General features: G+C 47.2%; 2 protein-coding genes across 2 annotated transcripts in view; both read left to right on the plus strand.

Moving 5' to 3' along the window:
• The window catches only part of LOC119461913 (uncharacterized), a 42539-nt gene that overhangs the window by 14297 nt on the left and 11521 nt on the right, over positions 1–16721 (plus strand). The window contains exon 2 of the mRNA XM_037723280.1: positions 14920–15234. Coding sequence (XP_037579208.1) covers positions 14920–15234 — 315 coding nt within the window. The remainder of the gene's footprint in view (positions 1–14919; positions 15235–16721) is intronic.
• LOC119460511 (uncharacterized) overlaps positions 1841–16721 on the plus strand; it is a 54462-nt gene continuing 39581 nt past the window's right edge. Inside the window, exon 1 of the mRNA XM_037721429.2 lies at positions 1841–2044. The gene's annotated coding sequence lies outside the window, so the exon portion shown is untranslated. The remainder of the gene's footprint in view (positions 2045–16721) is intronic.

Here is a 16721-nt window from a genome sequence, read left to right on the forward strand (position 1 = left end):
GAGTTTACGGTGGAAATGCCTGATAAAGATTGCCTCCAATTCTTGGAGTTGAAATTACATTCACTGCAACTCACACTTGTTGGGAGTACAACACGAGGGGTGAAAAAAGTCTGCTCCCTTACGATTCAGGGCATTCTAAACTAATGAAAAGAGCAATTGCCAACTCGAGCATGAACCAAGCCATCAGAAAATCATGTGACCATAGGATCAACGATAGTATACAGCGGCAGGTTACGAACCTTAGGGATAGTGGTTATCCTGTCACACTTATAACGTCCATCGCCGAAAAAGTTTTGAGAGGCTTAAGTAACAAAAAGAAAGCAGCTACAAAGGATGGCGAGCATAAGAAGGTAGCTATGATACCTTATATGCATAAAATTTCACATGGCCTCAAAAATTTTGATTGGCGAAAGGCACAGCGTGAGAGTGGTTGTTCCGGCTCCTTTAAAAATGAAAGGACTATGTAAGAAAGTAAATAACCGACACAAACAAATCAGCCAAAAACAAATGCAAAAAAAAAAAAAAACATGTAGATAAATTTTTGGATTGTGTAGATAACCTTGTCTACAAGATACCTTTCTCGTGCGGGAAATCATACATAGTGCAGACAGGCCGCTGTATCAATATTAGGTTAAGAGAGCACAGGTATGCGACAGAAATGCTCCAGTCACCAGGACATTTGGCGAAACACTGCGCACGACATGGCTGTAAACCTGTCTTCAGGAAAACCAAGGCTTTGGCTCGCTGCAGCTCTAAAAAAACACGTGAAATTTTAGAAGCATATTTTATGCTAAAAAATGAACCAGAACACCACGTGAGCACACCTTCTGTGGCGCTGGGAGAAAAAAGCTTTTAAATTCATAGATGAATATTAGATCACGGCCGCTCGATGAAACATCGAGCGGCCGTGGTTAGATTAAACCATACAGTCATTGTGAAATCATGCAGATGTGCGTAGAAGCTTCATTTTTCGTCTTTCTTTTCATGTTTTTTCTCTTCACTTGCAGTCACCATTCATGTATTTATTTGACGTGCGCTAACGAATAATAAACAGTTGAGCATTTGCGCACATGTGTGTCCCCCCCCCCCCTTTTTTTTTTTTTGTCCTTTGTCAAACAGTATAGCGCAGTCAACAGAAGGATGCCATACTAACACAGATAATGCAGGGGGAGGGCGGCATTTGTGTTCGTTGCTGCTGTCATTAAAATTACTCATTTTAATGACAGCAGCAACGAACACAAATGCCGCACTTTGTGGCAGCGGTGACCCAGTGAAAATAAAGTTACTATACTTCTAGAAATAGGTGAAAACTTCGCCAACCTGCAATGTGCAATGGACAGGAGTTGCGCCTTCTACTCCGCCGCTGTCACCGCTGCCAACTGATATCAGATTTAATGAGCGTGATGCTAGTGATGCGCTAAAGAAAAGAAAAAAAAAAAAAGATGCTGTCCTTTCGATATAGCGTATTGTACCGCGCATTCCTGGAAAGTGGCGAGACGTTCTGCGTGAACATCCATTAACACGCATGCACTCAGCCGATTTTCTTTACTCTGACGAAGGCCGGGCCCAGGTCGAGACGCCGGTCTTGCACTTCGCACGTGTCATTTTCTGCTGATCACGCGCGCGCGCATGCACACACACAGCGATCTCACCTTGGAGAGGAGCTATCTGAGCAACCGCGGCGTCGCACGCTTCGCGCCATACGAAATTGTTGCTATTCGCCCCGCGCCGTACTGTGGGTTTGCGAAATTTCTAGTCACGTGTCACGGCGCAACCCAGACTAGGACCCTACCCAGACGCTCGTCTACCTCCTCATCTCTCTTCCTCCACGCGGTGCATACGCGCATGCGCGAGCAGCAGAAGCGGAGGAGCGGCCATGTTTACAAAAGCCACCGCAGCCGCTGGGACCGCGCAGCCGGTTCGCGCTACGCGCCGGCTGTGCCTGCTTGCAACAGCGTTTCCGCGGACCGTGAATGGTGCCTGAGGACACGACTTGCATTGCGTACCGCGCAGACCTCTATGAAAGGACCGACCAAACAGTTCGGTGAGCGCCCGTTCTGCTTGCTGTCTGGTCAGTATGTGTGGCGGCCGTTGCACGGCGTCAATGCGATTACCTTGGCGTTGCAAGCTCGCACAATCATTTCCCAAAGTACTGCACTTCATTTGGAAGGCACAACCGACCCACTGTGCATGAATCGTGTTGAAACGTCACTCTATTTCAGCGGCCGAATTGCACGCATGGCGTGCTTGTGTGGATTCGCCTTCCGGAGCACGAATAAAAAAAAAAAAAATCGATTCTGCGCCTGTCTCAGCTTAATGCTACGGCTTCTATGATGGTGTCTAAACTTGTTCACGTTCTCCGCGACTACGTTATGACGCCGCATAAGGGTACAAGCATTATTACAGGCGGCATTAGCGCCTCATCGTCAATAATAATAATAATAATAATAATAATAATAATAATAATAATAATAATAGCGAATAGCTTACTTAACGTTTCCAGAATAAACCATGAGGTCTGATTATTGGCGCACGGGTATAGTAACCTAAAATTAAATAAAAAAAAAACTACAAGATAATGTAAGTAAAAACGAAGGAATCATTCTGACGGAATACAAGAAGAAAAAAAAAACAAACAAACGCAATTAAAGTAAATTCACAGCGAAAAATTGAGCCCTAGCTCCACTACTGTGAAGATGGAAGCAAGCGAAGCTGTGACTATGGTGGGTCTGCTGTAGTGAATATTGCTATAGTGAATTTATATATTATCATTATTCATTATATCGAGCGTCTTAGGCATGTTCGTCAAAGTGCAAGGACACTGGCGTCTTGTTTTCGCCCGGCGCGATGGCCAAGTAGTGCGTTTTCTGTGCCAAGTCCGCCCCATCGTCATAGATTAGCGTATGAGCCACAGTAACACCGTGGCCACAGCGTTCATAGCCGTGGCACACTGCACGGCAGCATCAGGATCCTGTGAGATTTCTCCCGCTCCTGCTCTCGGCGGCTCATACCCACATATCCAATGCGGTTATGAGCCACAAGTGATTTCTTTCTTTCTTTTCTTCTTTCCTTCCTTCTTTTTTTCTTGTCCCTGGCTCATACCCGCATATCCAATGCGGGTATGCGCCACACGTGATTTTATTATCGTTAATCGTGACGTAACTGACGAGCATGTGATGTTATTGATGTCATGACCTATCATTCATGTTATTCATCCGTTTTGGCACTTGTGCTTAAGGCACAACTGGCGGGAAACCGCCACGCACATGGAGCCGAAATGCTGATGATGATAGTTTTTTTCTACACGCGGACACGATCCTGGGGGATCGTGTCCCTTAACAGCTTCGATGTAAAATGGAGGAGAAAATATTTCAGCAGAACTCACCTCACTATGAAAGTCGCAGTTAATGCGACTAGCTTTGAAGCAGAAACACATTGTATTGCCAAATTCGTCACTTCTGTGCCGAATTTTTCAATTTTCTGTTACCGACATTGCCACTTCTCTGCAGATAAACGCCCCTCGCTCTTTCCACGCCCCGGTCCCATTCTGTTCACTTTTTTCACCACACTCGGCTGCTTTTGATGCCGACTTTCTCACTTCCTGACTTCAATTGTCTGTTGCCGAGTTCTTTACTTGTCACGTCTTGTTCTGCTTGTCAGTCCGGGCACATACCTAGTGGTTCATTTTGGAGGATTCGCCAAGAATGTTCACATGCCCAGTTGCACATACTCAGTGGCCCAAGTTGTCTATTCTCGCACATACGCAGCGGAATATGCACACTTGCACGTACCTATATAATTGCCCAAGTTGTCTATTCCCAAATAGTCCATTGAGCACATACCCAGTGGTCCTAGTTGGTGTGAAAGAGGTCAGAAACAGACAACATACCTAGCATATGTATATTGCGTGAAGTTCCCAAAGGATGCTAATCGCATTAAAAGACATACACCCTTGCCGATCAAACATCACTTGCAGCTCAACGGGACGACCGGCTTTCGCTCGATATACCAGTGACTATTGACGGTCACGCCGTTAGTGCTTTAGTGGACACCGGCGCAGACTACTCTATATTAAGCGGGGAAATGGCAACGCAGCTGAAGAAAGTAAGCACGTCCTGGCATAACTCGCAGATTCAGACGGCTGGCGCCCACGTCGTTACTCCACTAGGCGCCTGCACGACTAGAGTTGAGATTCAAGGATCTACATTCGTAGCGAGCTGCCTTGTCTTACGCGAATGCTCCCGCGACGTTATTCTTGGGGTTGACTTCCTGCAGGAGTATGACGCTATTATTGATATCCAAGAGCGTCGTATCACATTCTCAGCCGAACGAGGACGGCCAACGGAGTGCCGACGTACCTCGTGTTTCAGCTGACAGCGTAACGATTCCTCCACAAGCCAGTGTCCTCGTCGATGTCACATGCTGTGGCTTACGCGATGGCGAAGCGGTGGCCGAAACTAACGTGGATCACCTACTGAAGCAAGGTGTTTGTGTGGCTCGACGTGTTATGCAGCTTCGTGATGGCCATTTGCAATTTCTTGTTACCAACTTTAACATCGAGCACCGACACCTGTTCGGCGGCACTTTGTTAGCGTTTGCAGACGCAGTAGCAAACCTTAACAACTGTTTCACGTCAGAAGTAGTGGAGACAGCAGACATGTCTCTAGGCCATATCGACATCAATTCTGAATTGTCCACGGATAGCCAAACAGCACTGCGCAAGCTCTTGCTTGAATTCGGGAGCTTAGCAAGTTCTTCAAAGGTACGCCAGACTTCCATCACTAGACACAGGATCATCACGTACGAGGACGCACGTCCGATACACCAGCAGCCTTACCGCGTGTCGGCAAAAGAACGCGAAGCCATACGTACGGAAGTCCGGGAGATGCTTGACGATGGCGTCATCGAACCTTCCAACAGACCATGGTCGTCTCCCGTCGTTCTTGTCAAAAAGAAAGACGGAACGCTACGCTTCTTCAGCGACTACCGGAAGCTTAACAATGTGACTAAAAAGGTCGTGTACCCGCTGCCGCACACCCACGACTCTGTTAGATATCAAATCAAATCAAATCAGGTTTATTTTTCCATAAAGAAATGGAGGGACGCCTGAGCAAAAAGTGAAAACTAGTTCGCTTGACAAAGGCTCAGGCCCCCGTTTACATGGCAGACAGCAGTCATGACCAGAAAAAGAAAAAAGAGAAAAAAAAATGCACATAGGAAAAAAAGCACATAGTTATACAATTTTAGTTGCAATTATACAAGTGTGATAAGAATATAATGAGAAGCAAGACAGAATAACACAATAATATAATGTAATATATCACTGTAATATATTAATAGACAGTTTTAGTTTAGCGTTAGCGTAATAGCGGGGTTACGGGAAATAGCGTTACCGTTCCGCAAACGAACTTTGCAGAATGAGAGTTTTAGTATAGCGTGATAGCGTAGTTTACGTGCGAGGCGCTATTCCATTACGCTTTGAATTTCGCATACACAGGGCACCTAATTCTATGTGTGTGTGCGTACGGAAAGTGCGATAGGCAGCGCAATGGAAGCCAGGAGCGCGTTGTATTTTTACTTCACATATCCGTCGATCTGCAACGAAACAGACAAGCAGTGCAAGCTGTCTACCATAGCCTCCGAATTTCTCCCATCTCAGAGGCCATATGCCGTCGTCGCGCCTATGTCCCGACTTTAGCGACAGATGGCGCTCGCATCTCAAAAAAAATTTCTCTCGTTAGGCTTAGGCGCGTTCGAAACGAGAAGCGATCTCGAAAATTACTCAAGATTAGCCATAACACTCTCTCGGCGAAGCGGCATGAGACTAAGCAAAAGCCGTTTACGCAGTCATTTGCTACGAACGAAGTGAATTCTACAAAAACAACGCCAAATTCAGTTCGAAGCGGGCGACCGGGACCGCCGCCATGTTTTACGTACACTACGTACACCGCGCTAACACGGTAACGTTAACTCTGAGAAATAGCGTGCGCACGGTAAACGGTATGGGTCGGTTAGCGTTCTGCGCATGCGCACTTCGATCCCGCTATTCCGGTACGCCCGCTATTCCGGTAACCACGCTAAACTAAAACTGTCTAATATTACCGTGATATCATGGGATGCAAAAGGAACAAGCGCGGAAACATGCACGCTTGCAGTCACGGAAGGACGCGCATGCGCGCAAGCGTCGGTCTCGACCAACACCACCTAGATGTCTCGACACCAGGAGTGCGCCGCTAGAAGGTGAGGAGGAGCGCTTCGCCACGCGCTCGCCCCCCCCCCCCCCCCCCCCCCGCAATATTTTGTGGTTTCCCTTCTTTCGCTCCCACTTACCCCTCCCCGTTGGCGCTGAGCCGTGCTCCCTCAAGGGCTGCAGAAGATAGCGCCAACCTTTCCCTTTCCCTCAAGAACCACTTATCATCATCAATATTTTGTGGCCGAGTGTACGTGCGGTCTATCGCTTCAACGGAAACTGAGCGGCGAATGCGCATAAAGGTCAGAGCCGTGTGGAGATAAGAGACGGTGCGTTCGAACGAACGACGAGCGCGGTTGTTGGCAGCGTAGAAGTGCGCCCCCCCCCCCCCCCCCCCCGCTCCTTCCGGCGCTGGCTTCCCGCTTCCTTGCTTGCGCGTGGGAGAGATAAGAGACTGTGCGGACGAGCGCGGTTGTTGGCAGAGAAGTGCCGGCGCTGGCTTTCCACTTCCTTGCTTGCGCGTGGGAGATTGAGTGCGTTCGCTCTCCGTGATAGCGCGCGTCCCCGCACGCTGCCTCTGGGGCATATGGCGCGCGGCGAAGATTTTATCTATACGGAACCTCACGGCGACGCCGACGGCAGAAATCCGGTTGAAGTGTCCATATAATTGCTATCGCAATAAAAATGTGTAGTCTGCATCCATTATGACATCAGTTTCTGACTCGAACCAAGTTTCAGTTAACAATATGATATCAAACTGGAAATTTTTGCAATAGCACTTTTAATTCATCTTCTTTATTACGTGCGGATCGCATGTTTAAGTGAAACATGTGAAAGCTTTTACTTTCTCAGAGACGAAAATCTTATTCAAGTCATCACAGTGTGTCATCATTTTGGATGCGGCTTTTTTGCTTAAGGACTGCTATTTGAAATCTATTGAATCTTGTCAACATCACGAGTGTTTTGTGCATAGAGTATGTTAGCTTGTTCATCTTTGCCAGCTAGTATTTTCCCGTCTTTCGTCCAGACAAACTTCCATCCACAAGCTTTCTTCTTGTCAATTGCCATCCCCAACAAACGCTTCAAAGATGGACAGAGATGTTCATTCACATAAATTGAGGAGCTAGAAGTGTGACCGAGGTCAGTCATTGCTAGGCGAGACTTTCTGGCCTTTTGAAGAAGCGAGTCACGTTTGCGCCTGCTCCTGAACTGTACTACAATGTTAGGGCAAGAGCCCTCAATACGAGTTTTCACTCGATGCACTGCTTCGATGTCGTCCGACGTAACTGGCTCATTTAGCAATGTTCCAATCTGACATACAGTCGTTGCGAGGTTCTCATTTTCCGCCTGGATTACTCCTTTTATTTCGATGTTGCATTTTCTAGAATATTGCTCGCTCGCCGTCATTCTCTGGTCATGTTTCTCGAGCTCCTTTTTTTAGGTTTTGGTTTTAGGTTAGACTACGGCGTGCCCACAATTTTTCTTTCGATTTAAAAAGCGGGTACTGGCAAATCGAGGTAGACGAACGAGAGCGTGAGAAAACAGCCTTTGTGACTCCAGATGGTCTCTATGAATTCGAGTACTTCCTTTTGGCTTGTGTTCCGTCCCGGCTACTTTCCAGCGAATGATGGACACTGTCCTCACTGAAGCAGCAGGAGTAGGGATGGTAATATCGATGAACGATTAATCGACTAAAAGTACGCCGCAAAACGATTAATCGTCATCGATGTGTACCTTTAATTTAATCGGTTTAATCGATTAAAGCAGTTCGATTAATCGTTTTCCAGACAGTGACTAAAGTGGCGTGAAAATTTTGAAATCGTACTGTAGAATGCGGAGTACGAGCAACGACCGCGCGGCTGCGAAGACCGAGAGCGACTGTCGACTGTTTTCCCGGGTCATGTCGAGCTGGCCAAGCGCTTCCCCGCTTTACGCGCACGTCACACAGGCTGCCTGGGGCCCGGAGAGAGGCCACCCCCGTGGAGGAAGAAATAAACTAGGCGAGAGCATTACGTGAGGCAGCTAGTCTTGGCAAGCGAACTCACCGTCAAGCGATTTCCTTCGCTTTTTACTTTGCAGTAGGGTCAACACGTGACCCTGAGTGACAACGTATTGGCCGATAATGTTAGGTTCGCAGCAGTTTCAAATCAGTGCGCACCCGTTCACCTGCGCTGCTGCCCTGCACCCGGCAGCATTAAACCTACCGCGCGCTCTGATGTGGCGATCACGTGTTGCGCCATTACTTCTTGATGTCAGTCGTGCTGCGATGTTCTCTTCTAGTTATTCCTTCCTCCATGCCCACCCTCCTCAGTAAGCGCCATGTTTAACATACAGGGTGTTCATTTTTAAGTTTTACGGAATTTTTAGAAATCGCCTGTGGCAGGTAGCATAATTTTATCAGAGCTGGGTTATTCGATGAGGCGCAAATTCGCACGATAAATCGAAACACATATTCTAATAATTAACGAAAAATCACTGATTAACTTCTTAGTTAATTACTTTACGACACATATAACAATTTACGAATTGTAGCCGGTGATCTTGTCAGGCGTATCCACTTCCAATGAATTTCCAGAATGACACCAGTTTGGAGATAGGCGCCATCATACTCGCCGTAAAAATGCACTGTTGTTCCACTTAATTTTTTTACCAAAATGCATTGAAGCACAAAAGTAACTGTAACCTCCATGTATTTCGTCCAACACTTTGAGAAATAGTATCTCGAAACTGGTGTCATCCTGGAAATTCATTTCAAGTAGATGCGTCTTGCAAACTCACCAGCTACAATTCGTAAATTGCGATATGTGTCATAAAGTAATTAACCAAGACGTTCATTAGTCAATTTTTGTTAATTGGTTGAATGTCTTTCGATTGCTCGTGCTACTAATGTCCACCGTTCAACGATAAGAATTATGCTACCTGCCACAGGCGATTTTTAAAAATTCCGTAGTAGTCACGTAGTAGTTACGATGAAGAAAACAGTCGCAAAACTGTGAATGACGAAACGGACTTTTTATTGGGCGAGCCTGTGCCCACAAAAGCAAGTTTCACTCGAAGCACAACGATAGCGGCGAACACAATCGGCGATCGTCGAAATCTGATCAGCGGCGAAGCGCGTCGGCTTTTATACATGAGTCATCGAAGGTTCCATAGTAATCTCTGGTACCCGTGTGTCTTCCAGAAGGCACTAGACAATTGGCGTCGCTCATACAATCAGATTACATAAGCGTCGGTGACAATTGACAACAGATAGAAGCATCGATAACGTTCGAGAAAATTCCGATACATGCAGGCGCTTCCTGCGCCGAGCGATAACGTTTAAGGTGGCGGTCCGGCAGCACCAGCCCCCAGTTTTGAGTACCTTTGGAGCAACCGCGGTGGCTCTTCTACTTAGGATATAAAGTTGTGGTATATACCATAAAAAAGCTTAATTCTTGTATATTCTAACTATAGATAACATTAAGAAATTGATTAATGTGATTTAGAAATATGTTCAAGAACAAGCATGAGATGCATGGTTTTTGCGAACTGTGTCTCAGTTGTGACCATATTTAGAAGAAATTACTGCATTTACTGCATTGCGGCTTGCTCTGTAGCTTTAGGACATATTTATTTCCTAGACGCAGCAAAACAACGTTAAATTTTTACTTTTTGGATAATTTGCTTTTGAAGTTTGCCAAAATATTGCAACTTCTGTTGTAAACATCCCGGCAACTAAACGCTCAAGGAAGGTAAATTTTCGACAAATTAGAGATCAAGCAATTTCCAATTGGGATGCAAAATTTCATTTATGTACCTTTCTTGGCTTTCCTAATAATGCGACTGAAATTAAGCAATATTTAGAATTCTGGTCCTACTTTTGCCCATTTTTGCGGGAAGGTACTAAAGCTACGAAGGTGCGGTGTAAAACTAATAAAGGTACATGAATAAAATTTAGCGTCCTACATGGAAATTCCTTGAACTCTAATTGTCCAAAATTTAGCTTTCTAGAGCATGTAGTGGCGGGGCTGTTTACAACAGAAGTTGCGATATTTGGCAATCCTCAAAAGCAAGTTATCCAAAAAGTAAAAATTCAACATTATTTTGCTGCGTCTAGGAAATAAATAAATATGTCCTAAAGCTACAGAGCAAGCCGCAATGCAGTAAATGTGGTAGTTTCTTCTAAATATGGTCACAACTGAGACACATTTCGCAAAAACCATGTATATCATGCTTGATCTTGAACATTTATTTCTAGATCACATTATTCAATTTCTTTATAATATAAATAGTTGGAATCTAGAAGAATTAGGCTTTTTTATGGCATATACGACAACTTTATATCCTAAGTAGAAGAGCCACCACGGTTGCTCCAAAAGTACTCGAAACGAAGGGCTGGTGCCGCCGGAGTGGGACCACCACCTTAACATTTGTTAGCCGGTGAAAAGCGGTCACCGGGGAAAGATAAACAAGTACACGTGTCAATATGAACACTCTGTATATTGCTTATTCCTTCACTAGTCACTAGTGGCAATTATAGTTGACCTCTAACAAATTAAACATTATTCTTTATCAAAATTTATACGCTTGTATGTCTTATCCTGGTTCCACCTTTCAAGCATTAAAATAGGTACTTACGTGAATAGATAACTGTGTTTCAGCCTTTTTAAAGCGCCCGAAAAAAAAGTCGATTAATCGATTAATCGACGAAAAACCCCCCATCGAAATAGATTAATCAATGATACGCTAAAGCGACGAACGATTAATTGTTAATCGATTAAAACATTTAATCGACCATCCCTAAGCAGGAGCTTGATGTGTGCGAGTTGGTGTAACATACTTGAAGAAAAAAACTGCGCAAAAGAGACGGGGACGAAAAGAAGGCAACTCGTCTCTTTTGCGCAGTTTTTTTTTCTTCAAACTGTCCTCACTGGACTGAAGTGGCATGCCTGTCTTGTGTACCTAGATGATGTAGTCGTATTCTCTGAAACGTTCTAGCATCATCTTCACCGCCTGCGGAGTGTGCTAGAAGCCATCTGATCGGCAGACCTCGCACTTAAGCCCGAAAAGTGCCACTTTGGTTATGAAGAGCTCAAGTTCCTCGGGCATGTATAGTAAGCGCCAAAGGGGTCCGATCCGATCCAGACAAGCTTGCCGCTGTGGCCGCATTTCCAGCTCCTGCCGATAAGAAGGCCGTCCGGCGCTTCCTTGGTTTGTGCGCCTACTATCGCCGGTTTATTAAGGCCTTTTCGAAGATACTCGCCTTACAAGGGACGACACGCCATTTGTCTGGCATAATGAGCAAAGACGGTTTTTGCTGCATTACGCTTGGAGTGAGCATCCGTTCTTGCCCATTTTGACGATGATGCTGATACTGAGGTGCATACCGACGCCAGTGGGATTGGCTTTGGCGCCATGCTCGTCCAGCGTCAAGATGGAGTGGAACGAGTTATAGCCTATGCCAGCCGCTCCCTGTCCCGTGCCGAGGCGAATTATTCGACTACGGAGAAAGAGTGTCTCGCAGTCGTGTGGGCGATCATCAAGTTTCGCCCCTACCTCTATGGTCGTCCCTTCAAAGTAGTGACGGACCACCATGCCCTCTGTTGGTTGGCAAGCATGCGCGACCTTTCAGGACGACGGGCACGGTGGAGCTTGCGGCTACAGGAACTTGACGTCACCATCGTTTATAAGTCAGGCCGTAAGCATGAAGACGCTGACACACTGTCCCGCGCACCCATTGATCCTGCCAGTCAGGAAGCAGAGAACGATGACGGCTTCCTGGGCGCCATTAGTTCATCGGACTTGAGCAGACGGCAGCGTGATGATGCTGAGATGCGACCGATCATCGAGCATTGAGAGGGCTGCGGCACAGCCATACCACGCCATCTGTCCCGCTCGTTGACGCCCTTCTGCCTGCGAGACAACGTGCTGTATAAGAAGAATGCCCGTTAGACCAGCCGTGCTTACCTCCTAGTGGTTCCAAGAGACATGTGAGACGACGTCCTTTTCGCTTGCCATGACGAACCGACATCTGGTCATTTAGGCTTTTCACGAACACTCGCTAGAGTAAGCGAAATGTACTATTGGCCCGGGCTTTCGGCAAGCGTCAAACAGTACGTTAAAGGCTGCCGTGAATGCCAGCGCCGCAAGACACCATCCGTTAAACCGGCTGGCTTACTTCAGCCAATTGAAGCACCTCACACGCCTTTCGACCAAGTCGGCATGGACATTCTCGGACCGTTTCCTCTCTCGGCCGACGGTAACAAATGGGTGATCGTCGCAACTGATTATTTAACACGCTATGCTGAGACGCAGGCGATCCCACGAGCCACGGCCTCAGAGGTAGCGCAGTTCTTCATGCGCCACATCATCTTGCGTCACGGTGCTCCCTCCACTGTAATAACAGACAGAGGGACAGCATTCACAGCGCAGCTTATGGACGAAGTTTTTGAATTGAGCAACACCAGGCATCGCAAGACGACCGCGTACCATCCGCAGACCAACGGACTTACCGAGCGACTGAATAAGACTGTCACAGACATGCTCGCAGTGTACATCGACGTTCAACACAAAACGATCTTGCCTTACGTGACCTTCGCGTATAACACCGCCGTGCAAGAGACGACGCGCTTCACGCCCTTTCGCCTTCTCTACGGTCGCGAAGTCCAGACGATGCTGGACGCTAGCTGCCGTGTCAAGACGCTGACCTATTGACAACTGACGCCGAGGAATTTGCAGAGCGTGCTGAGGAATCTCGGCAGCTCGCGCGGCTGCATATCGGCCAGCAGCAGCAGGCAGACGCACGACGCTACAACATCCGCCACAGGGACGTGTCCTACAACCCCGGGGACGAAGTTTGGGTGTGGACCCCCGTTCGCCGTCGTGGCCTCTGTGAAAAGCTTCTGAGCCGGTATTTCGGTCCGTATAAAGTGCTCCGCCGCGTCAGTGACGTAAACTACGAAGTTGTTCCGGACACAACATCGCAGACACGGAGTACGACACAAAGACAACCGACCCCAGACATAGTTCATGTTGTGCGCATGAAGCCGTACATTGCGCGTCCGTAATTTTTTTTTTGTTTTGTTTTCATTTTTTTCTCTCATTCCCTTCTTTGTTTCTACTTTTCATTTATCTTTGGGAGCTTGCTTCTTCGTTCATTGACTGTGCCGGCGTGACGGCTACATTTTTTTTTTGTGTACTTTCGCTTTGCCAGCCTTCTTCTTCTTTGTCTTCTACGCCTATTTTTTTTTTTTTAGCATCGAGGCGATGCTTTTGTTCGGAAGGGGGGATATTGCCACCTGTAGGTAGTGGGTTGAGGGCAAGAGTGGGTCGAGCCCAAGAGAAGAAAGAAGACCGCGCGCCCTTCTCTGCTCGAGCCAGCCCCGACGGTCGCGTCTTCCAAGAGCCAGCTGCTCTACGTTTATTAAACCTTCAGGACTACTTCTCGAGGCTCGTGACAATATGTTAGCACCAGTAGAATGCAATGATTGTACACTTTTTATTTCAACGGCAGTGGTAAGCTCCCAGTCAGGATTTGGCAATACCTGCCGTTTGCACTCCAACCCATGCAATCTTATTCTTCTGTAAATTTATTTCTCACGATCAGGGTCCCCTGTGAGTAATTGACTTAGATAAACGTACTCCTTTACAGACTCTAGAGGCTGACTGGCGATCCTGAATTCTTGTTCCCTTGCCAGGCTATTGAAAATTACCTTTGTTTTCTGTATATTAATCTTCTACCCCACGCTTACACTTTCTCGGTTAAGGTCCTCAATCATTTGCTGTAATTCGTCCCCATTGTTGCTGAATAGGACAATGTCATCTGCAAACCGAAGTTTGTTGAGATATTCACTGTTGATCCTCGCTCTTAAGTCTTCCCAGTCTAAGAGCTTGAATACTTCTTCTAAGCATGCAATGAATAGCATTGGAGAGATTGTGTCTCCATGCGTGACCCCTTTCTTGATAGGCAACTTTCTACTTTTCTTGTGGAGCACCAAGGTAGCTGTGCAATCCTTGTAGATATTTGCCAAGATATTCACCCATGCCTCCTGTACTCCTTGATTACGCAATGCCTCTGTTGGAACAAGCGCGACAAAGAAGAGGACGAAGCTCGTGCTTGGGACCACGCGCAACAGCAGCTAACCCACGGAGTCGTTTCACGGTTTATTCATAATAAACCCTTTTCCTATGGAACGGGAGGCTTGATTTCCTTCAAGTGGTGCCGAAACTCATCGGAACAGCGAACTACATCGATGGTACCAAGGTAATCGCCTTCCTGCCTACCGATTCATCGTACCCACCTTTGGCTGCTCATCGCGAGTCCAACCATGGAAGCGCTCAAGCTCAAGCGCAAAGCCGAGAGATCGCAGCTAACGCGGCTTATTAACGACGTCGAATCAACGCTTAGCCAAGACAGTGTTACGGATGAGCAGCTTTGCATCCTTAGCGAACGCCTCAATCATCTTCACACCGACTTGAGGGCAACTGACTCCGACATCGTACCTCTGCTCTCTACCACGGAAGCTGAAGCAGAGTTTGATCGGGTTGTCGATTACAATGATCGAGCCACAGCGACGTCCGCGAAGCTCAAATACCGTATACGTCAGATTCATGAATCACTCAACCGTACGTCATCGTCGACGTCAAACGAACCCGTTCAACGCACGCTGCAACCCGGTGTTCATCTTCCGAAGATCGAACTTATAAAGTTCAATGGTCGACCATCAATGTGGCCGCCTTTTTGGGAACAGTTCAACCAAGTGATCCACAACAACGGTGCCCTCACCGACGTCGACAAGTTCACCTATCTACGCTCAGTCTTGACCGGCGACGCGGCATTGGCGATCGCGGGACTTCCAGCAACTGCGAGCTGCTACAGTGATGCCCTGGACATTCTAAAGCGGCGCTTTGCTAAGGACGACTTGATCATTCAGGATCACATGCAGCGACTCATCGACTTGCAACCCGTTCGATCCCCCAATGACCTTCGTGGCCTTCGAAGCCTCTACGACACTGTGCAGTCCCAGACACGTGCCCTCAAGACTCTGCGAGAGCAGTGCGACTCGGCAATTCCTCTCGAGGAAAAGAAAAAACGCCTTCTAGGTGCACGTCGCTGCTTCCGTTGTACCCTGGAGCATCACGTAGCAAAAAATTGCAAAAGAAAGGTAAAATGTGGAAAGTGCAATCGGCGCCATGCGGAAACAATGTGTGACCCAAGGTTGATGAAATCGACCGCCGGACCCCAGACATTCCCTAAACAGGTACAACTCGAGATGACTGGAACTGGCATGTCCAAACGGCTCGTATACCTACAAACAGCTGTTGCTTGGGCAGCCGGCCAGGATAGTAAAATGCTGGTTCGCGTTTTATTGGATGGAGGCAGCCAGCGCACTTTTGTGACCGAGCAATTGGCTGTGAAACTTAATTGTCAAGTTCTCGATCGCGAGTGTCTTACAGTAGGACATCTTGGAGGGCATCATGACGAGAAGACTTTCCGACGAGTGTCTATCACTCTGAGTTCAGCGCATAGTTGCAAGACACTGTTGATCGAAGCTCTCGTCACGACCAAGATCTGCGACCAATCCATTCCGCGACCGAGTGGAGACTTTACTGACAAGCTCGAGCACCAAGATTATTACTTCACCGATAACGATCAAGCTGAAAGCCCAAAAGCTGTCGATGTCTTAATCGGCAGTGACTATTACTGGTCATTTGTCACGGGCAACGTACAGAATTTGGAGAACGGACTTAAAGCTGTCGAGACATCCTTAGGCTGGACTCTACACGGACCAGTAGCCTCTTGTGCTACCGTCACACACTGCAACGAGACAATAGTACTGAAAGCGGCAGTGGAAGAATTTAAGATCACCACAGATAATTACTGGGACCTAGAAATTATGGGGATTAAACCCGAGGGACATAAGACACAGGACGCAGACCCAGTTTTGGACTTCTTCAAAAGCACAGTCAAGATGGAGAATCGTCGCTACGTAGTTTCACTTCCATGGAAACCGACAATTGTCAACCACAACAATCGAGAAAACGCACAGACGCGTTTAAATCAACTTCTTCAAAAGCTACGCCGATGCCCTCAGCTTCTGCAAGAATATGATGCTGCCATACGTAAATACGCTAACGATGGTGTAGCCGAGAAGGTCACTGACGATAATACAGAAAACCCAGTGTATTATATGCCACACCATGCAGTAATCCGCGAGGACCTTACTACAAGAGTAAGGGTGGTCTTCGACGCTTCTTCACATGAAAAAGGAGAGCTCTCGCTCAACGACAGCCTGTACTCCGGACCAAACCTCAATGCCGATCTCATAGGACTGCTACTTCGCTTTAGAAAGCATCGCATTGCTTTAGTAGCAGACATCGAAAAAGCGTTTCTGCAAATAAGCATCACCAGCACAGACCGAGACGCTTTGCGCTACCTGTGGTTGGAGAAAGCACCCAAGCCAGATCAACCGTTGTCTAACGTTGGCATCTGGCGTATGACCAGAGTACCATTCGGCACGACCTGTAGTCCCTTTCTTTTGGCGGCAACCAT

The sequence above is a fragment of the Dermacentor silvarum genome, chromosome 8, assembly GCF_013339745.2.
Source record: "Dermacentor silvarum isolate Dsil-2018 chromosome 8, BIME_Dsil_1.4, whole genome shotgun sequence".
In the NCBI taxonomy this organism is placed as follows: domain Eukaryota; kingdom Metazoa; phylum Arthropoda; class Arachnida; order Ixodida; family Ixodidae; genus Dermacentor; species Dermacentor silvarum.